The following is a 22,745-nucleotide window of genomic DNA, read 5'->3' as shown; positions in this document are numbered from 1 at the left end:
GTGAGATAGTGCAACCCCTATGCACTGGGTGGTAGGTGAGCACAAAAACTGCCAGGCAAAGACTCCAGGAGGAGTTTGTGAATAGAATCACAACTAGTCCCATTCCGAGCTTTATAAATAGGCTTGGAAGGATTCGATTTTTATCTGTCACTGTCGATAAGCGTAGATTTCATTTTACACACACAAACTGAGGAAAAAATATTTCCAGCCATAATAAATAGAAATGTACAGATACGTAAAGTAAGAAAAATGCTACTGAGAACATATTAGAGTGTGATTTAAGACTATTTTACTTTGTATGTTATGACATGCGACGTTGGCAATTAGTGTTTTAACGGTTATGAAGCTTTAACTCTTTGAATCTCAATGCCTACTGTCATTAACTACTTATGGTCTGACCCCCCCCCACATAACTTCCTGCAATTGTGAAAATTTAAATAGAAAAAAATACTATAAAATAAAACACTGATATATACCATCAAAGTTACAAAAAATAAAACAAAAATTGAATTTATAAACCATTAAATGGAATACACCACTTAATAGGCAGCCAATATAAAAAGCCAAAGCAGGCTGATGACGATCACATCTCCTCTTGCCCATGAGCAATGTGCTGCCGGTTTGGGTCGGCAGTACTGTGTCCAGAACATTTACCTATAATATGTTTTCATGTGTCTATATCTATTTTTTAAAACTCCCACCTATTCTTCATCACTTGATCATAATTTGTGTCATAGTTGTGTCTAGAGATCACAGCTATGATTGGAGCTCTGTTTTACTGGGCACCATGCAGACACCTGGTAAGAGACAATATTTTCCCCCAAGGAGCTTTTAGTCTAATAGACAAGACAAAGAATGAGACAAAAAGTATTCTTGTCCCCATTCTACAGATGGGGAATTAAATTACAGTGAGATTAATCCAACAAAATTCACCCAGCCCTGTGGCAGAGCCAGGAGTTAAACCCAGCACGGTTGAGTCCCTATCAGTGTCTTAACCAGAGGACAATCCTTCCTCTAAAACATCTGCTTTTAGTCCAATTTTTTTAGAGTGTTCTGAAATGTGTAGGCTTTTTTAAATTTAAATTGAATTCAGCAATGTTTTATTAAACTACCATGGGTTCAGCTCCTGTTGCTACAGTTTCAAGCCGAAAAGACTGAAAATGACCTCTTTTGCTTTACTTATTTTGCCCGCAAGGGCTGGGGGGGAGATACCAGTGAAAGGAGGACACTCAGGCCTAAGAATAGTAGACTATGCTTTATTGAAGGAAGGAAGAACTTACGCTCCAATCTGTGCAGGGAGCCCCTAGGATGCGTGGAGGGGCTGCAGGGGACTCTGGCTGTTCGGGACAGCTGACCAGGCAGGACTCCGCCGCGGGGGAGTCCTCTGTGGCGCTACATTCCCCGGCTTATCTCGGGGTTACATGGGGTCACAGCTGGTTACATTCTTATATATATAATTTATGCTTATTACATAAACTGACTCATTTACAGGCAAAAATATGCTGAGCTATGCTACAATATCTTTTGGCAGGGTCTGTCGGACAAAGTTCATTGAAACTGCCTGCATTCTCCGCTTACATCCAGTCACATACTCAGTCCACCACTTAGCTCCTCGACAATCTTCCGCAACCTTGCCCCTACGCTTATAAACCCAATACACACTCACCACTCCTGAATACTTGTCAGTCTTATACTTCTGTAATCTTACAATTTAAATCTATTTAATATACATTGATTATCTATGAAATAGCAACTTAATTGACCATAATACCAAATAACACAGTGAAAAATGGATGCTAAAATGAATTAATTGGCTACAAATAGAACAAAAATATTAATTTGCCTTGGAAGAGGAATTCTTAAATTTCTGGAGCTGGAGAACGTGGAAGCCCTGATTCTGGGATACTCTGCCTGGCAGGCTGCCCCAGAGCTGGGAAGTTTGAAAACACTGGCTTTGAGTAGCAGAGCAGCCATGCAGCTGGGAACGATTTTCTGACAGAAAACTCAGAATTTTTCCAGCAACATTGACATTTTCTCATGGAAAATTTTAGGGTTTTTTTTTTGTCTAAAAGCAAACTGTTTTGATTTGGATATGATGTTGCCTTGTGGAGTTATAATTTTGCTGCCTTGTCTCCTATGAGCCAAGCTCCATGACCAGACTTCTCCCATCATGCACCATGACCAGGGATTCCATGCGCACCGCCTCCTTTCTCCAAGAGGGAAGAACACGAGAGACTTAGTTCAACCAGGGAGCCCAACCTATAGAAGAGAATGGGAGTATTAGGCACCCAAACTACAATTCCCATGAAGCATCGCAGCAGCACTTCCAAATCAACATTTTAAGTTTTCAAATTTTGACCAAAAAATGGAAATTTTCTGCAGAGGAAAAAAAATTCTTACGAGCTTTACCTACAGCATATATGAAAGCTTCAGCGAGCTGGTCAAGGCAACCAATCATTCTTCTGTCTTAAACAAGCAGCTAAATGTATGAAAGGAGCTTCATCTGTCCCATTAGCCATCAGCTGCCTATTGCCCTAGGCAAAGAGAACATACTGGGGGGGGGGGATTGTTCTATTTTCTTTTTCAGTTGGCTAGTTCCGTTTGAGTCAGTGGCTCAGATTAATTACTAGACGATAAATAACAAAGCATAATAAGAAGCGAGGCAGGGGTGAATCTGATTAGATAAATGAGAACCAACCCAGATTTTCTCCCCAAACTCAGACACGGGTTTTTAATGAAGTTTGAAAAAGCAGAGTTAAGTTTCTTTCACTTTTGCTCACCTGTTGGATTTCTGGGCTCAGCCCTCTGAGACACTAGCCAATCTCGATGCCAAAGGCAACAAAACAGAAAGGATTGTCCCAGTGCACTATCCTAGGACTTAGATGGCACAGGTTTGAGTCCCTGCTCTGCCACAAATCACTTAATCTTTCTGTGCCTGTGAAATGGGGATGATAGTACTTCCTTACCTCATAGGAGCAAGTATTGTGAGAATGAAGACTGTGAGGCACTCAGGTGCTAATGAGGGGCATGTAAGTATGTTAGATAGATAGGAGACATTCAGTTCTTTTCAAGCTGAAGTCTATTATATAATTAAGGATGCAGGGAGTCTCTGGGGTTTCCGTGAAATTATTATTTCATATTTGTATTACCGTAGTGCCTAGGAGACTGCCCCCAAAATATTTGCAATCTAATTAGATGACAAGAGACAATAGGTGGATACCAACAGTTGGGGGACCACAAAGAAACAATGAGACAGTATAAGTCAGCATTACAGGTCATGGTCTCAGCACACCAGGAGCCCCACTGATGTCAATTTTGTTGTAGGCATCATGGCAAAGGAGAACTTTAAGGAGGGATTTGAAGGAGGACAATGAGGTGGTTTTCGTGTACAGGGAATGCTTCCTGTGTGTGTGTGTGTGTGTGTGTGTGTGTGTGATTTAATAACTACATGAACAATATAACAGATTAAACTGGCTGCAGAAGCTTACCCAGAGATCCCCTGGAGTCTGCCTGTCTCCAGTTCTCTCCCGAGCTCAGCTCCTCTGAGGTACCTTCTCCACAAGAATGTTCTGGCTGAGATTAAAAGTAGAAGCACAACATTACCTCCAACATGGCTTTCCTCATATTTTTTTGCTGGCCTGCTCCAAAACAGAAAATACCAAAAATCTCTCTGGAAAGTCCATCTCTTGTACAACATCCATCTGATTTTACAGATTCAAGCAGTTTGGATGGTTCCCTTAATGTTTGTTGCCTTAACAATATGAAAGGGAAAACAGTAGGCACTTACCAGCCAAAAGAGTAGCAGATACAGCTGCTAGTGGTAAAATAGCTACTTAAGGGTAGCAGCTGATTGGTTTTGCCAAATTTCAAGGGCCAACACCAGAAAGACATTCTGGGGAAAATGTCCAATGTAAGACAACACGGTGCAGGGAGGAATTAGTAAGACATCACTAAGGAAGATGTTTTTATAGAGAAGAGGTTGTTGGTAGTGTTGCCAACTTGTATGACTTAATTGTGAGTCTGATGGCATTTAGTGATTTTTCTTAAAAGACTCAGCTCCTGGAATCATGTGATTAGGTGAGAATCCTAGCTTGCTTTCAAATGAAAGTTTCTAGCTCTTTTAAATGCCGAGTCAAGTTTCAAAATGTGACGCCACCTCCCCCGCTGCCCGCACAAATCAAGCACTGGAAGGAAGGGACAGTTACATGATTCTCAATCACTTGAGGCTGGCAATAATACACCACAATACACCATTAAGATCAAAATCTGAATTGTGGGCACTTATGGAACCAAACCTTTTGAGTTTCCTCTAATAAACTTCCCACTCGCTCTTAGGGGCCCTGCAGCTGCTTTTGCCCTAAAACTGCTCTTTTGTTTTACAGTTACAGGGGGAGATGTGGGAGAGACCAAATTCCCTTTGTCCTTGTCTCCCTCTTCCTTTACCCACTGCCTGAAAAAACTAAATAGACGGAAAATATCTAATGATCTACAAACCCTAAAAATAAAAGGAAAAATGGAATTAAGGACATGTTTTTTTCCACCGCTCTCCCTTGATCATTTTTCTTATGTTTTGCATCCTCTTCCCCAATTCTTCCTCTGTCTTTTGTCATGTTAGGCCCTGATCCAGCTAAGATAACCCTGGGCCTGAGCAGAGCTTCACTGAGGTTCTATGTGAGTGTGAGTGTTAGCCTGTGTAAATCTTTTTGCAGGATCAGGGACTTGGTCTGTGACAGCTTCAAGGCAAGGGCAATGTCATGCTCTGTCTGTATAGCACCTAGCTTGTTCTGAGTATGTAACTCACACATCTCCTGGGTGTGGTGCTCTGTTCCCTCTAGCGGCACCGAGACCACTTAGAAATTAATGAGTCTGCTACAGCCCTAGCTAAGAGCCATGTGGCTTTTAGCTCATGCAGTAGAGGTTCACGGATTTAGCTCCAGAGATCCCAGGTTCGATCCCACCCCTTGACGACCAGGGTCTGTCAGTGTTGCAGGTACAGTCACAATATTGAGAATAAACTATCAAACGTGACTTCATCATAGAGTTTGGCTTCAGATCTAAATCTAAACCACCTTCCCCCCCAAACAAAGCTGGAGACATTCTGCATTTTGATTCAGATGCATCACTAAAGAGAATAACTCAAGACATACAATTCAGAGTGAGATACCAACAAAGAGTTGCACTCTGCTGGTCCACTTCAAGCCATTTCTAATTAAGACACACTTAAAAAAATAACTATTCTTAACTTAGCTTGTAACCTAAATGCCAACAAATGAGATGCTGCTGACATTGTTACAGCATCTGCAGAGATACTATCAAGATAACTCATGATCTTGGCTGTGAAACCTCATAGTAGAACCACTCTCCATTTTAATCCATGTGCCCAGATTTCTGGAAGCCTTTAATTAACATGCAGTGGAACAAATTCAGGTAAGTGTAAATGGGTGTCCTTCCTGTTGAAAAAAGAAAAGGAGTACTTGTGGCACCCTAGAGACTAACAAAGTTTCTGAGAGAACTTTAGCTGTTATGTAAATGGTGATGTCAGATGTATCCGATGAAGTGAGCTGTAGCTCACGAAAGCTTATGCTCAAATAAATTGGTTAGTCTCTAAGGTGCCACAAGTCCTCCTTTTCTTTTTTCAGATGTGAGTGAGTCACAAGAGGTGTACATTAACTGGTGTAATTGCACAGACCTGGAATTCAGTAGGTGTGCAAAGTGAGTGTATTTTACACACCAAGGGGGAAGAATGGGAGAAATAAGGGACAGCAGGAAAGAACTAAAAGAGGGTGCAACTTATTACCACACCATTCACAGCACTTCTGGGGCCAAACACGGCCCTGGTGTAAGTGAGTACAACTTCCATTGATTACCAAACAATGCACATTACACAGAGTGCTAAATCAGTGCAAGTAACACTACTTTGCAACTTTCACCTTATTTCTGATCAATTTCCATCCAATATGTAGCTTATACCACCACGGAGTCAGGCCCTAAATTTCACTATTAAATTAAAAAGCAAGCAGGTTTATTTCCCACCTGTAACAAGTTAAAAATCTGATAAGCCTATACAATGCTGAGTCCCTCCTGACAGTGCAGACTTTCAGAGGAGATATAAAACTAAGGTCCAGACTTTGTGGTCATTAAAGATTCCCCTGGCAGCAGTCCGTTTTGCTAAGACTAAGGGGTTAATCCTGGAGCCTTAGCCAAATTCCAACCCATTAACAAGCCACTAGATGTTAACAACTGAGCGAGTAAGGAGTCACTTAGTAAACTAACAAACAATGAGCTTGATGTCGCTCCCAATGGGAAAATTGTCCAGTGGGAGGAAGACTGGGGCTGGTATTTGAGGAGAGTAAAAATTAGGCTTCATGGTGACTTGAAATATGATCATGAAAGCTTGCACCATGGAGCCTTTATCTGAGGATTGCAAAGACTTTTACATATGTTAATGAATTAATTTAGGCTCACAGCACCCCTGTCAGCTAAGGACCTGTTGGTGGTAGTGTTATTTAATTTCTGGATCAGACCCAGAAGTTGAAGAGGTTTCAGACCTGATGTTCCAACTTGTTTAGTAGAGGTCGATGCAAGTTGAGAACTAGGGATCAAAATGTAAATGCTCCCAAAGACTGAGTAAGTTGGGATCCAGAGCTTGAATTCATGACCATTTCCACAGAACACTAGGGGCCCAGAACAGAAAAGATGGTTGAGAAGTGAAAGGACCCCTTCCCTCCTCAAATAAAACTCATTGAAATTATTCTGGTTTTCACAGAAAAACAAAAATGGTAAATGATGTTTTATGCGTGAGAAATATTTAATCAAAAAGCCATTTTTCTTCAGAAATAAAGTTTAGATCCAAAGTTGTCATCCAGTGGTTGTCTTAACCACTCATTGGAACATCCCACACAGGTTTACACACATACTTAACTTGATGCACTGTCAGTTCCTAAGAGCTAGGCGCCTAAATACTTTTGAGGACCTGGGCCCTCATGTGCATAAGTCCTTCCCGGAATATGGCCTAAATTTGGAGGTTGGTTCTGAAGAATTAAAATTGGGCTGACAGAGATTGGCAACTCCAGAGCCCCCTGATCTCTTTTTTGCCCATTTCATCCAACCCACATAGCCATTAATAGGTAACGAGTTTAGTTGATGGTGAACATTTTTATGATGGCCCCCACAATATTTTAGTGTCCACCTCGTCCCAGTGATAACTTTTCACTGTGCCTTTGTGACATTTTCTTGTTGTCTATCATTATTTGTTTGGGCCCGAACCAAACCCCAGAGCCAAACAGCCTCAAACCACAGGTGCTAGGGCTTGATCCTGGAAGTGTTACACACTATCGTGAGATGCTTAGCACTAGAACTGTTTGAAAATTGTCAAGTGGGATTTTTTTTTCATTGAAAAATTGCCTTTTTTGAAAAGGGAAATTTTCATAATTTTTTAAGAATTCTTTTGTCTAAAAAAAATTGTGTTTTTGTCTTTTCAGGGTTGTTTTTCCTTTCCCCCCTACTTTTTCTCCCCTCTTTTCAGTGGCACAGTATTAAAAAAGAGGAAAAGAAAGCTTGGGTCAAATGAGGAACAATATTTAAAAACTGAAATCTGGCAGTTTTTAAAAATGTAAATTTTCAAAACGGAACATTTTTCTCTTACAATGTCCCTGGAAGTGTTTGGATGAATCATTCCTTTTTGAAACCCGTGGAACAACAACAACGAAATCATTCTGACTTTTTTTTTTAAAATTTAATGTGAAAAATCGTTATCGTTTTCTGGACAGCTCTGCTGAAACCCCGCAGCCCCAGCCAGCGTCTGTGGGAGCTGGCACATTCCACAGAAGAGCTCAGCAGCATGTGGCAGGATTGAACCCTATGTCAGTAAGTTAGCCATTCCCTCTGTTTTTTTATGTCGGTTTTCTGGTTTTAAAAATAGGATATTATAAAATCACAAATATGGCAGAGGGACATGGGCGCTGAGGGGCCAGTACCTCAAATATTGTACCGCACATTGTAGGGAGAATGGTCACTTTGGATGAGCTATTACCAGCAGGAGAGTGAGTTTGTGTGTGTGGTTTTTGGGAGGGGGGTGAAGGGGTGAGAGAACCTGGATTTGTGCAGGAAATGGCCCAACTTGATTATCATGCACATTGTGTAAAGAGTTGTCACTTTGGATGGGCTATCACCAGCAGGAGAGTGAATTTGTGGGGGGGGGTGGGGGGTGAGAAAACCTGGATTTGTGCTGGAAATGGCCCAACCTGATGATCACTTTAGATAAGCTATTACCAGCAGGACAGTGGGGTGGGAGGAGGTATTGTTTCATATTCTCTGTGTGTATATAAAGTCTGCTGCAGTTTTCACGGCATGCATCCGATGAAGAGAGCTGTAGCTCACGAAAGCTCATGCTCAAATAAATTGGTTAGTCTCTAAGGTGCCACAAGTCCTCCTTTTCTTTTTGCGAATACAGACTAACACGGCTGTTACTCTGAAACCTGTCAAATAACATAGTTGTTGAAACTGACTAGGGTTTAAATTGGCAATGCCCTTTTAATCTTCGTATCTGTGATGCACTACCTTGCTTAATGAGCTTGCAGACCCTTACACACCCAAGTAGCTATACACATACAGTGGGCTGTATTGAAGTCAATGGAACCATTATTTTTTATTATTAATTATTATTATTTATTACCATAGCACCTAGGCGTGCCACTCCTGGACCAGGAGCCCATTGTGCTGTACAAACACAGAACAAAAGAACAGTCTGTGCCCCCAAAAGCACCTAATCTAGATATAAGACAAGAGACAACAGAGGGAGACAGACAGTCAGGTCAGTACAAGGAAGAATAATGGTCAGCATGACAGGCAGTGATCTGAGCACACCAACCGCCCAACCATTGTCAACTCATGTGGCTCAGTTTACTCATGTCTGTAAGGGTTTGTGAGACCAGAGCCTTGCTTTATTATTATTACTGCATTAAACTGCAAGTAACCTATATATGTGTCTGCTACACTGTTTGAGTGCCTGATTCGATCCCTCTCAGCGAAATGCATTGTCATCTTGATTAAATAAATTAAACCCAATGGGAGCAGTTAGGGGTCCTTTGTTAGAAGGAAATAGAACATGATTATTCCATAGGAAAACCATGGCTGGAATCCAAGCCTCCTATAAATCAGATTTTTTTCCCTATGTGCATTTGTTTATTTAATGAATCCAGTGCTGGTGAGAGGTGCCAGACTGATGGCTTTGGGGACAAGGGGTCTTCTATTTAGCCACAGAAATTACCCAGCAGAGGCAGCAGCACTGTAAACTATGCCCACACTACATAACCATGTCTTACCCTTGACCTGAAAGGACCATCTGAGAAGGTAGCTCAGTTTCCTGGCCTTTATATTCTGACTCTCTCTGCTAGGACTGCCAGCATGGGAGGGTGTCAATTCGAGCTTATTTTAACAGACAACGTGGGCATACTGTTAAGAGGTTCATTTAGGAGCTGAAGTTTAATTATAAACCTTATTGGCCTTGAAATCTCACAAGTACAGACTCTCTCATAAGGTTACTTCTGGCATGACTGGAAATACAGCCCCTCTCTCATTTTTGGTTCTTTTTCTTCTGAGCCTGGCTTAGACTGGGAAGGGCTGAGGCTAATGGAAATGAAAAAAGAAAAACCAAAAGGGAGAAGTTAACTGCAGGGTTTTTTTAAAACCACAATCCTTAAGGTTTATTCTTATCCAATCTGATTCATGCCTCTCTAATTGTTATTCCTTCCAAGAACTGACATGATCCCAAAGATGCCATTGGTTACTTATACAACATCCATCACCACTGTATGGCTTGATCTCATTGCATCATCACTGTAATTTTGGGCAATAAAAATATTATTCAATTTCCTTCAAAAGATCAGAAACTTCACCTTTAAGAGGTGCCGTAGCTTGACATTGGATTCCCTCTTGCTCATATGTAGAACTTGATATATGAGGGCATAAGGATCTGACTTTTGATGTTTCAGGACCTTATTGTGCTCAGCATTGTAGGTAACACCCATCTGCTGTCCTCTAGAGCAGACTGAAAATGCAAAAGACATTTTCATGAACATTTGTTCTAAATTCCTTTCTTTCAAAAATGTAATGATTGTGTTGTTGTTGTTGTTGCTGAAGTTAAAAAAAATTCAAACTAGCTCCAGAGGTGGTTTAAAAACAGGCCCCAGAATACGTGAAAAGTGCATATCGCTGAATTTTAACCTTTGGTTGAAAAATGTCATGGACAAATTGAATGTTGGACAACATTGACTAGCTCTACTGTGCCGAGGGGAACAGAACTGTGGAAGTCTCTAGGAAAGCAGTGAAGGGACCCCCTGGGATGAAGGGAAAGGAGGCTACAAAAAATATTTCAACATCCCTGCTGTAGAGCTGCCAACTGCCATCCCTGCAAACTACACATATGGCCAATTTGCCACATGGGTAAAGGGAGTAGGCAGAAAGAACATGAGGATGGCATGTTCCCCCGGACATTATCTCAAACCTGCACAGCATGTTCCCCCGGACATGGTCTCAGAACCATTTTATGTAGAGGAATTAGTTAATGCTACTTTAATTGTTCCTCTCACTCTCACCACCAGAGGAAGGAGTCACGGAGTGCAGCCAGCCATGGGGGAACCTAGAACAACACAGCATATTTGCTACTACTATTTCAGAGGAGGAGCATGAGGGATAACCTTCCTGTATGTTGACCTGAAACTCCTCAGGGTTATTATTACATGTTCACATGGATCCTCAAGTTATACAGTAAATGCAGGGCTCACCATCTGCATTAGAGGCCTCACTCAGGGGGTTTTGAACCAGAGCCTTTGAGAAGTTAGCAGCTTCTTCTACTTGAGCTGAAGGGCTAATGCTCATTAGTGAGAAGCAGAAGAGTCATAAACAGCGTTTTTTGAGTTGTGCCAGGATGCTCTGGAACACAATTCCAGCACTTTTTTGGGGAGCCAGAATGGTGTCCAGTGCATCTGATCATGGTAAAGGAAATCAGTGATTATTTGTACTAAAAATATTGGCCTTTTCAGAGTGCTGCATTACGTCCAGTGTTCCGAGACTTCTTTTTTTAGGACTCGCGCACTGGTCATAATCCGCTTCTGCTCTAGCAGGAGAAAGATATTCACTTTCCCAATATGGATTATACCCACATGGAATTTCTGTCAGCCTCAAGGAGGCTGCTTTGAAAACAGTGCCCCAAATGCCACGCAGGCTATGAGGTAAACGCTCCCCATATGTGCCTTTTCAGGAAACGTGGAGACCTGACTGATCTCAGATTTCCAAGCATGCATCAATTTCCAACATCCAATGCTCTTTGTACCAAGGCGTATGGGGATCTAGCTATCTAGAGCTCCACTGATAATCCTATTCTGTGTGGTATCTTTGGAATCTTGTTATTAGAATGGCAAAATCATAGTTGCTACACTGTCCCCATCTTAATGTTCTTCTTTATTGGCTCTGTCAGGAGCATCTTCCATTTTAATATTTGATAAATATAAAGAGACAAGAATGCTTTAAAATACAGCCTCTACCGCTCGCGAACCAAACCTGTGCATCCTCCTCAAATTAATATCACGCCCCCCCCTCCATGCTCCCCAAAAGAGAAATCAATTTTAAAAGACAGCAAATCTATGTTGTTTATTATTATTATTATTATACCCTCAGGAGTGAAAAGTTGAGGAATTGCTAATAATCATTTGGCTCGAAAGACAATGTTTGGGATGGTTTTGTACCCATGCTGCAGCTTTAATTTTCATCTGTTCTAACATTTTTTGTCATTAAAACTGCATGAATATCTTTTTTAAAAAGCCATAATACCTCCTCTCTGCTAGGCAGAATTTCCTGTGTTGGAGATTTCTGCATTGTCTGACCCCATTTCAGTCAATTTTCCATATCCTGCCTGTCTCGTATCCACTGAGGGAACACACTGATGCTGTGTTTATGCTAATTTTATGCTCTCTGAGTTGTGTCTGTTATTCAAAGCAGTTATTGCCAGTAATCTTATTTCTGCTGGAGCCCCCAGGGCAGACTAGGCCTCAAAATCGGGCCTGCAGACGGAGTCAGAGCCATCATAGCCTGCTGGTAAATGGCAGTTCTTTCCCGCAGAATCTGATATCAGTTACTTCGCAAACACAGTAATAAAATGAAACAAATCAGATTTTCAAGTAAATAAACCAGACTTCAATGGCAGCGACAATGGTCAGGACAACAGGATTTTAATAAGTGATACTGTACACGGGGAAAATATAAACATACCACATCTCCTTCCCCCGCACCACCAAAAACAGCTGCCTTAACTCCCATTAAGAAACAAACAAACAAAAAACCTACCTCTGGATCTCATCAAATCTGCTATCTAGTTTAGATGACAAGAGCTTTCACTGATGATATGTATGGAAATTCCATTGAAATGGTATTCCCAATGGACCAGGTAGCTGTGACATTACAAAGAGCGGGCAAAGAGATGGTTATTGTTGTTTTTCTCCCTTACCATATCTACAGAAAATCACGAGAGAATTTGTGCACTGAGGCACTTGTTGACAGTTTCCAGTAAGAGGAAGAAGTTGATGATCCTTTCTCTCACCAGGTCACTGACCTAGTATTTAGAAGAGCTGGGTTCCATTCATGGCTTTACCATGGTCTTTCTGTGTGACCCTGGGCAAGTCGCCTGACTACAGAAGGGATGTGGACAACTTGGAGAGAGTCCAGCAGAGGGCAACGAAAATGATTAGGGGGCTGGGGCACATGACTTACAAGGAGAGGCTGAGGTAATGGGTTAGTCTGTAGAAGAGAAGAGTGAGGGGGGATTTGATACCAGCCTTCAACTACCTGAAGGGGGTTCCAAAGAGGATGGAGCTCGACTGTTCTCAGTGATGGCAGATGACAGAACAAAAAGCAATGGTCTCACGTTGCAGTGCGGGAGGTCTAGGTTGGATATTAGGAAACACTATTTCACTAGGAGGGTGGTGAAGCACTGGAATGGGTTACCTAGGGAGGTGGTGGAATCTCCATCCTTAGAGGTTTTTAAGGCCCGGCTTGACAAAGCCTTGGCTGGGATGATTTAGTTGGTGTTGGTCCTGCTTTGAGCAGCGAGTTGGACTAGATGACCTCCTGAGGTCTCTTCCAATCCTAATATTCTATGATTCTATGAATTCATTTAGGATCAGGTTCTCACGCATTCATTACCCATAAAGGAGCTCATGATTTCAGAAGACCACATCTCCTATCTAGGCATCTACACAAATGCCAGATACACAAAAGCAGAGATGGTCAGGAAACATATTTTGTTCTAGCAGGAAAAAAATGGTGAAAGTGAGTCTCTTCATTTTTGCAGAAGTTTTTCTTCAAAATTTTGCCGAAAAACTAATAACTGAACATATTTGGGTTTGGGCCCGAATTCTTCAGTTTTCAGTTGCAAAAAACTCCCCCGAAATTGTACCAAAAAATGACAAAATGATCTGATGGTTCTTTCAGTCCTTGAAGGCTATGAAACATTTCCCACGGAAATTTTTGGTTTGCCCCAAAATGCCGTTTTCATTTTAAATCAAAAAAGTGTTTCAAATGAAAAATGTCAATCAGCTGTATTCAGATGTGTTCAGTGAATTGTGATGCGTATGGCCATGTTTTCAATTTATTGGACTGTTTGAAAACCTTGGGGATTTATTTTGGTGCCTACGTGTAAGCTGAGGTCTTCTGAAAATTCAAGCCTTATTCCCATTTTGGGTGGGGAACTGAGGCACAGAAAGACCAATAATACTTCCTTTCTCTTGCCCTTGTCTGTCTTGTCTAGTTAATTATACACTCTCCAGGACAGGCACTGTTTCCTACGACCTGTATGTATAGCACCTCTAACAATGGAGCTATGATCTTGACCAGTAGTCTCTCCTTAAGTCATGCTTCTGATGTGAAGCCTGAAAACTCTAGCTTTTCTCCTGGAGTAACAGCATCCTAAGAGAAATTCTGTGAGAAACCACAAGATGCTCTGATTTCCAGCTAGATCACCCACATTGTCTTATTGGGATAGCCTTTGTTCTCCTTTTTTCCTTCTCTCCGGTGCTTGTCACCATCTCTTGTCACGTCTTGACTAAACATCGAATCCAGACAACTGAAGTCAGTGGGAATCTTTGTATCGACTTCATTTGGATTTGGATCAGGTCCTTTCATTTAAATTGGGGCCGAGGTACTCAGGTGATGCTGCCTTCAATCACACTGGTATAACTGGTAATATCAAGTTGCAGTGGGGGAGGTTTAGATTGGATATTAGGAAAAACTTTTTCACTAAGAGGGTGGTGAAACACTGGAATGCGTTACCTAGGGAGGTGGTAGAATCTCCTTCCTTAGAGGTTTTTAAGGTCAGGCTTGACAAAGCCCTGGCTGGGATGATTTAACTGGGAATTGGTCCTGCTTCGAGCAGGGGGTTGGACTAGATGACCTTCTGGGGTCCCTTCCAACCCTGATATTCTATATTCTATATTCTAACTGAAATCAATAGAGTTATTCTGAATTTACACCAGCGTAACTGAGTGCAGAATTTGACTCATTTTCCGTAAAGCATCACAGACACACCAACTCTGGTTTTATCTCAAATTCTTGGCTTTCACTGATCCCATGCAGTCTGTTTTAGACCTCGGTAAGGTGCAAGAGAGCAGTGATCTGATTGGTGGATTATCTTCTTTTAGTGATGGTTAAAAGACCTGGGGTAAAATCCTGGCCTTATTACAGTTGTTGGAAGTTTTCCCACTGGTTTCAGGAGGGCCAGGATTTCACTCCTGCTCTCCAAGCTGATTCTTTTGGTGATCAGTTGCTTTGAGACCATGAGGTATTGCTGACAAGATTGAGGATCTAGGCAGGGAGATCATGCTTCAATGGGTCCATTCTTTTCTCATATGGTGATTGCTCATCTGTCCTGAGGGCTCTGCTGTAAGGGCACCTCAAGTTTCCTCTCTTCAATATGACTATGAAGCCAAGAGGGTAGATAACAAGATGGTTTGAGCTGCCATGCCATCCATAAGATCACAACATTCAGCTCTACATTGCTCTTTCATCAGACCCTGTCCAGGGATGAAGGTAGGACGGGATGGGACGGGACGGCGTACCGGTAAGAAGCTGGTACCAGCCCGTACGCAGCCGATGTTAAAGCACTGCTGTGCAAAGGACCCCCCTTAAAGCACTGCCACGGCAGCGCTTTAACATCGTTACCCCTTTTGTCCCCCCGAGGTGGCTGACGGGGCGGCAAAAGGGGCAGCTGCCCCGGGGCCGGCGATTTAAAAGGGCGCAGGGCTCCCAGCCACTGCTACCACAGCAGCGGCCGGAGCTCCGGGCCCTTTTAAATCGCCGCTGCAGTGCAGGCCAGGCCAATGGCTGGCTGCGGGAGGCTGACCCCCAGTCCCGCCCCATCCACCTGAGGCCCCGTACCGGTAAGTATTTAATATTACTTTCACCCCTGACCCTGTAAAAAGGAGTACCAGGCCCTTTGAGGCCCCCCTGCTGGAGGCTTCACGGTCCTACCATATTCCACCCCAGAAAAGGAGCAGTGAAAGTAGGTTCTCCATGCCTGCCTAGAAAGGCTTCAGGAAGCAGCCAAGTAGAGCCCAGCAGGCTCAATTAAAAGGAGCTGCAGGACCTGAGAAGACCTGTTGCTGGTGGGGACCAGAGGAGCAAGGAAGATGCTCCTTGCTGGAGCTCAAGGGAGAACCAGAAGATGGGTTCTGGGGACATTGGCACTCCGTGAGGAAGAACTTCAGCCCTGAGGCAAGGGTGAAGAGGAAGGGGCTATATGGGAAATGACCCAGGGAATAGCAGTAGCATTTATTAAAGGAAGCAGCACATGGCTGCTATATGTAGGGTCCCTGGGTCGGGACTCGGAGTACTGGGTGAGGCAGGGTCTCCCCACCAGCCACTCTCAGGGTGGCCTAAGCCCCGAGAAGGGGATAAGGCTTGTTTAGAAGCCCAAGTGAAGGGCAGGACTTAAAGGGACACTAGAGAACTGCTAAAGGCGAAGAGTCTCCAGGGAGGAAGTCCTGGGGGCACTGCCCTATAACAGTGTAGGGACAGACTTAAAGGTAGCCCAGAAGGGGCTGAGAATTGAGCCCAGACACAGGGCTGCAGAAACGAACACGAGCACAGTGATAACCCTTGTTGGACCTTTGTTACCCTGGAATGGGTTTCTTCATGCATGTGACTTAGAGGGCTGAGTCGCTGAAGACCCACCTGATGAGGGACACAGCCAACAGAGGGCGCCGTCAAAAGGAAAGAATGCAGGTTCATAGCCAGCCAACAGGGAGGTGTGCAGGAGAGGTGAGTGGCCTCCATCACAGGCTCCAACAGTGTAACCTCTCGGCCTACTCAATATGTAGCCAAGACTGGGGCTTGGATGGGAGCTGGTGATGGCTGAAGTTGACTCATAATCAGGCAGTGGTGGTGGTGCATGGCTGATGGGACAGCCCACAAGAGACAGCAGATCTATGTTCTGTCTCTGTGTGGAACTATGCCTTCCTTCTCTCAAAAAACCCACATGCTAGGTCCCCTATATTGATCCTAAGCTGCTTTTGAATGGTCCAAATAACAGCAGCACTCATCAGAGCTTCACTGGCACTAGAAATGGTTGATTTTTCTTTTTTTTTTTTTACCAAAACACACACACAAGGTGGAAAATTTTACGGTGTTTCAACAACACCTGGAAACGGAAAACAAATATTTTTAATAAAATGTTTTGGGATTTCTTTACAAAAACTTTTTTCCCTCTCAGCTCATGGTTAAAAATATATATAGTTTGGGGGTGTTGAGCACCAAAATTATTTTAACTGAAAACCAAATTTGTTTCCAAGCAATGTTTTCAAAACAAACCAAAAACAAACAAAAAACCTCTCCCCAAAAAACAACCCTAAAACCCCCAACCAACAAAAAAACAAAAACCCCAAAACCAAGCAACAACAAAAACAGTTTCTGGTACCAGGTTTTCATCAAAAAATTTAAATATTTGAGTAATATTTTAAATGAAAAAATTCAGAATTTACTGTGGTAAAAAAACTGGTATTTTTCAATCCTTTTGAATATAAATATGGGACATAGCATACAATGTCCCTGTAGTCCAATATCCCATCTCCCCCAATGGCTAGTACTAGAAGAAGGTGTAAAATCCCACATAAACATTTATGCAATGATATGCCTGTAGTAAAAGTTTCTCCCTAATCCATGTAGTCCTTTGGGAGCCACTACTAACTGGAGCAAGGTAGAGCAGCCACCAGACGAAAGGCTGGGCAAGGCCAGAGCTGGGCAGAGAGTTAGGGAGCCATTACCTGCTCCCTAATGACCTCTTCACAGCAGAGAAGCTTGCCTGAGGTAACCAGAAATGAGCACAGTATTCAAGGAGAAGGTATGCTCTTCGCCAATTTCCAACACGCCCGAACATCTTTGCTATTTTCATTACCACTGTGCATGGAGCAGAGATTTCCACAACAATGCACCAGTTCTCTTCCAAAGAAGTGAATTTCAGTCATCAAGATGTCGAGGTAATTCAGATTGGTCCTTCCATTATACATTATATGATCAACATTACATTTAGTGCATTCTCCAATCAACTAGATTTCTTAGATCTCTCTGAAGTTCCCGACATTTTTCTCTAGCCTGGCCTAAACTAAGTAACTGTGTCATTTGCACATTTTATCACCTCACTGCTCCAGATAATTAAAGATATTCAGTAATACCAATCCTAATACTAATTATTTGCAAACCCACTATGAACTTATTTCCTTGTGGGAAAAAAATAGGCCATTTATTCTTCTTCCTTTTCTACTTCTCAGCCCGTTGCTGCTCCTTGACCACATTTTATCCTCGCCTTATGTGCAATTGGAGTTACGTATTGAGGCAGCAAGCCCATGCCTGCAGAGCCTACACCGCTAGTTTTAGCAAGCCGGCTCAGGTATGCATATGTGTGCAACAATCACATCTCCAGATTGCAGCTTAGGCGTACCCTGAATGGAGGGAGAAGGGGGCTGCAGGATCAGCCCCTTGCTCACGTGAATCGAGCAACCATTATATTATTTCCCCTTTTTTGTCAAAAGTTTAGCCCCCTCCCCCACCCAAATCATTAAAAAAAAATCAAATCCAAAATGTTTTCAACGGGAGGTGAAATTTTCAAAAAGCCAGAGTGACTTAGGAGCCTAACTACCGTATTTCAGAAATAAGATTTAATTTTTAAGAACCTGACCTATATTACTGATAACCCCATGGACTCGGTCAGTCCTGCTCCCACTGAAATCAATGACAAAACTCTCATTGCCTGTGACAGGAGCAGAATCAGGCCCCTTAACTTTATTGAGCCTGATTCTTATTTACACTAAGGCCCCTTTACACTACTCTGACAGTGAAAAGGAGTCTTAATGTGGGTGTAAATGTAATTTACACTTTAAAAGGGGCATTAGTTTACATGAGAACCTGGACCAGTGTATGCACATTTATTTTAAAAATCTAATTTATTTTACAGCATTTATGACATAGAATTTGAAAAAGAAACATGCTTTTTGGCTCATATTTACTTTTATTAAACTTTTTTAAAAATTGTATGTCCTACATTTTAGTCGTATACTATTCGACAATGCTGTATAGTAGGTTGTGTCCATTAACAGAAAACTACACTCTTATATTAGAAAAAAGTTGTTGAATTTTTTCATCTCAGAATCCAAGGAAGTAAAGAAGAAGCTATCCACTTTTTCACATATTCATGTAATACATTTTTTGGGGGGTGGGGGTAAGACAGTTCAGTGAGACTTTGCATTGCCTCTTCCCAAGAGCAAACTACAATTGTCAGAAGTGTGTGAATCTGCTAACATTCAAAGCTAATAAACCCCAGCACAAAGGCTTCTGGGAATTGCCGTTTCTTTCAGTGGCTGATTGAAAGGGGGTCCAAAAAGCAGACAACCTGTATACCGAATGGCATTATTTTGTGGGTGGGGATGCAGCCAGGTCATGATGAAATCTTTAGCAAAGATCTGGTGAAGGAGAGCATCTACTGGTGCAGGCTGTGTATGCAAATAAGGGGCCCCCTGTAAATTTTGTATCTAAGCAGGATCCTATCAGTATATATGTATGCTACTGCATGGTCCTTATACCCTTCTGAAAATACCTCTGCCCTCAGGGCTTGCAAGCTCCTTATTCATCTAGCAATCCTCTCTTCCTCACACTCTTCTCTTTGCTACAGGCTTCCCCTTCCTCCAGTCACCTTCCTTTTCCCCAAACTCATAATCGTGCTCTTATTTTCCCACCACTCTGACCATGTCCCTCCCCTACTCACATATTGTTATTATTACAAAAGTGCTTTGGGTCCTAACCGTGATGGCGGCACTACCTTGTTAGCAGCTTTATGTACACATCGTAAGAGACAATGCCGCCCCCAAAACATTTACCGTCTAAGTAAACAAGACAGACAAAGGGTGGGAGAACCAGAGTAGTATCCCCATTTTACAGATGAGGAGTGGGACACCCACAGGATGAAAAATTTCAGAAGTACCTAAAGCCTGGTCTACACTTAAAACATGCACCCAGGGTTCTGTTGGTTAGAGGGTGTGATTTATTTCATCAGCATAGCTATGCTGTGTAAGTCCTAATGTTTACATTACGTATTGAGGCAGCAAGCCCATGCTTGCAGAGCCTACACCGCTAGTTTTAGCAAGCCGGCTCAGGTATGCATATGTGTGCAACAATCACATCTCCAGATTACAGCTTAGGCGTACCCTGAATGGAGGGAGAAGGGGGCTGCAGGATCAGCCCCTTGCTCACGTGAATCGAGCAACCATTATATTATAATAAGTCCTGTATAAGTCCTTTAGTTAGGACTTATACAGCTTTAGGACTTTTTTTTGTAAGTCCTATAGTTAGGACTTACAAAAAAAAAAAAAAAGTCCTTTTGCTAGTATAGCTTATTTTGGTCAGGAAACCAGTGTGGGCTGTGCCTGCATTCAGAGAGATTTCAAGTAGAACTATACAGTAATAGCAAACCTTTCCTAGTGACAAGGCCTAAATCACTTTAAAGCCTCAGTCCCAGAAGTGATTTGTAGCTCGATTTGCACCAAGATTTAGGCGCCTATGAAGATGAATATAAGTGGCCAGAGGGATTTTCAAAAGCATTTAACTACCACTGAAATCGTGCGATTTTCAAAATTGCCTATCGGTCTCATTAGGTGCCTAAACACCTTTACAAATCTGGCCAGTGGCCCCTGCCCTGAGGAGTTTACAATCAATGGGAACAGCACAGGAAGCCCCTCAGAGCAGTTTCCTGGGGTCTGTTTCTGCTTTCACTTACACCGGTGTTGCTTTGGTAAAGCCTTCATTATTTTAGTGGCGTTACTCTTGATTTCTGCTGGTGCAAGAGGAGAATCGGACCGCTTCTTGCTGGCCATATACAAAGAGCCATTGCCAAGTGATTGTGCTACAGAAATACTAATAAGAGATGGGCCTAAGCAAACCTCTGGGATACGGTCACACCTGATTTGGGAAAATTGGTTTCCCACAGCAAGACAGGCAGATGTCCTGACCGTTAGTTAGACCATGGTGCCTCCCTGAAGGAAAATGGGATTTTTCAAAAGCACCAGAGTGGCCTAGGAGCACAAATCCCATGAATAGGTGATCTAGGCATTTGTGAAAATCCCATCCCTATTTCTTTCAAATCAGAAAATTAACCCTTCAAAGTAACAGCGGTCTCTTTGCCCATTGCTACACAGTACGTTGTTACATCAACTTACAGATGCTAGTTTATTGTAATAGGAACAGTTAAGATATACCAACTACAATGTATTCTCTTGTGTTTTATCACAATGGCGCAAACGAAGGCTTTTGCAGGAATCACGGTGGGTGGGACAACAATCTACATAACTCAGCAACAGAATAGGTAGCTTTGACACTTTCCAAAGATGAGGCTGATTTCTTAAGTCTTAATATGAATTCCACATCCCAGAGATATCGAGTAAGAGCAAAAAGAAAAGGAGTACTTGTGGCACCTTAGAGACTAACAAATTTATTTGAGCATATGCTTTCGTGAGCTACAGCTCACCTCAGTAAGAGCAGTCCATCTTCCAGAGTGTTTTTCTCTTCTTTGCATTGTGCATGTTACATTGTTACCTGAAGCTTCCCGGTAACCACACAATCAGGATAAATGGGTTGGGTTGTTTTTACATTGCAAATATCATCAAGGGAAGAGAAAATTTTCAGCCTCACCCATTTTCCTGCGTCCTCCAATGTGCAGTCTAGATATGTATTCTTGGGTTACCTATGCCTCTGAGAACTACAGTTCTCTCCACCAGATGTCCATCAGCAGGTTGCTGCATGCTTCCTATGAAAAATCATACGGATTATAACAGCCAGCCGGTGTTCAACTGCTCTTTATAATCAAATAACGGTGGACACTCATTCAATAACTGAAAAATACTCCAAACAAAAGAGAAAACCAATCTGACTTCATACCTGTTTGTTTGTTTTTTTAAAAGATACAAAGCGCTCATTTTAAGAGTGCCAGGAATTTGTTTTCACTAAACTTAATGAAGATTGATTTTCCCACTTCCGCCACCCCCCAAAAATTGTTAAGTATTTGTCCTAATCTGGATGCTGTTTAGAGGGTTTACAAATATTTTTCTTTTAATTTTGCTGGAGGTGCAAAGTTCCAGGTGGCTCAGATTAATGGCTTTCTGCAAACAAGGTTAATCATCTGCTTTACTGTAATGAAGCAGAAATATGTATGTACAGACACATACACACCCCATAGATACCTCCGCATATATACACACACTTTATTTTATATATATATACACACACACAGAGTATATATACACACATATACTATCTGAAATCCCAAATACTGTGTTCAAACATCTCTCCCTCACATATAGGCTTGGGAAGAATTTAGTGCTAAATAAATGCTGCCTCAAACCAGGCAAGATAAAACATAAATCATTGCATTAAAAACCTCTAACAAGTCTATCTGCTTTTTGAAATGACTGGGAGATGAAAGAGAGGAGTCTCATTTAAGAAGGCCCAGCGGAACAGTTCTGCATTTATATAGCTGTTATCAAAAGCAATTCATTTGGAGATCAAATAGACTGACAGATAGGACAAGCTGGGGATCACTGCTGCCTTCAGGCAGCCAAAAGCTAGGATGGTTTCCCAGTACCATCACTAATATTGGGTCTAGTCAATGCTCATGTCTATTACAGCTTGCAGTGACTGCCAGCTGAATGTTAATGTATGCTTCTTTAGACTATTATTCAGTGCCAATTTGCAGCTGAGGGAGCAAATAGTGTGCATTCCTTGGTCAGCTTTTTTGAAGGTATCTCCTCCTTTGTGCAGAGTGTGTGTCTGATTAATATTTACATTTTTTTTTTTAAAAAAAGGGTAACAGCACTGACAACAGAAGACAATGGAGCCTTTCCTGTGTCCTGTGAGCAATGTGCTATTCTACTGAGATTAATAGCACCCAATTTGTCCAGGTGTTCAAGATGCACTGTTTCGTATTTACAGTAAGACTCTAACACTGTTTGTTCACTCTAAATCAGGAGACATATGCAATATATTGTAACAAATCCATGGCTGCCTGAGCCTTCACAGCTGCTTGCTCAGAATTCCACACCCTAAGAGGGACCAAGGTCCTTTTTTCTCCAAAATCACAGCCCCTCTTCTCCCCATGACTGCTTGAGCAAAAGAAAATTTTCTTTTGGCTTTTAGCAGTACAGGACCCAGGACACACT

At 42.2% G+C, this 22,745-nt stretch overlaps 1 protein-coding gene across 1 annotated transcript in view; it reads right to left on the bottom strand.

Moving 5' to 3' along the window:
• Positions 1-1,287: 1,287 nt before the first annotated feature.
• Positions 1,288-22,745, bottom strand: part of PKHD1 (PKHD1 ciliary IPT domain containing fibrocystin/polyductin) — a 433,326-nt gene continuing 411,868 nt past the window's right edge. Inside the window, exons 66-67 of the mRNA XM_084623857.1 lie at positions 3,489-3,573; positions 1,288-2,259 (exon numbers count right to left, since the gene is read on the bottom strand). Coding sequence (XP_084479983.1) covers positions 2,169-2,259; positions 3,489-3,573 — 176 coding nt within the window. The 3' untranslated portion in view covers positions 1,288-2,168. The remainder of the gene's footprint in view (positions 2,260-3,488; positions 3,574-22,745) is intronic.

The sequence above is a fragment of the Lepidochelys olivacea genome (assembly GCF_965140295.1).
Source record: "Lepidochelys olivacea isolate rLepOli2 genome assembly, chromosome: 3".
NCBI lineage: Eukaryota > Metazoa > Chordata > Testudines > Cheloniidae > Lepidochelys > Lepidochelys olivacea.
The sequence above is the reverse complement of the archived record's forward strand: the minus strand, read 5'-3'. Positions and strand labels throughout refer to the sequence as shown.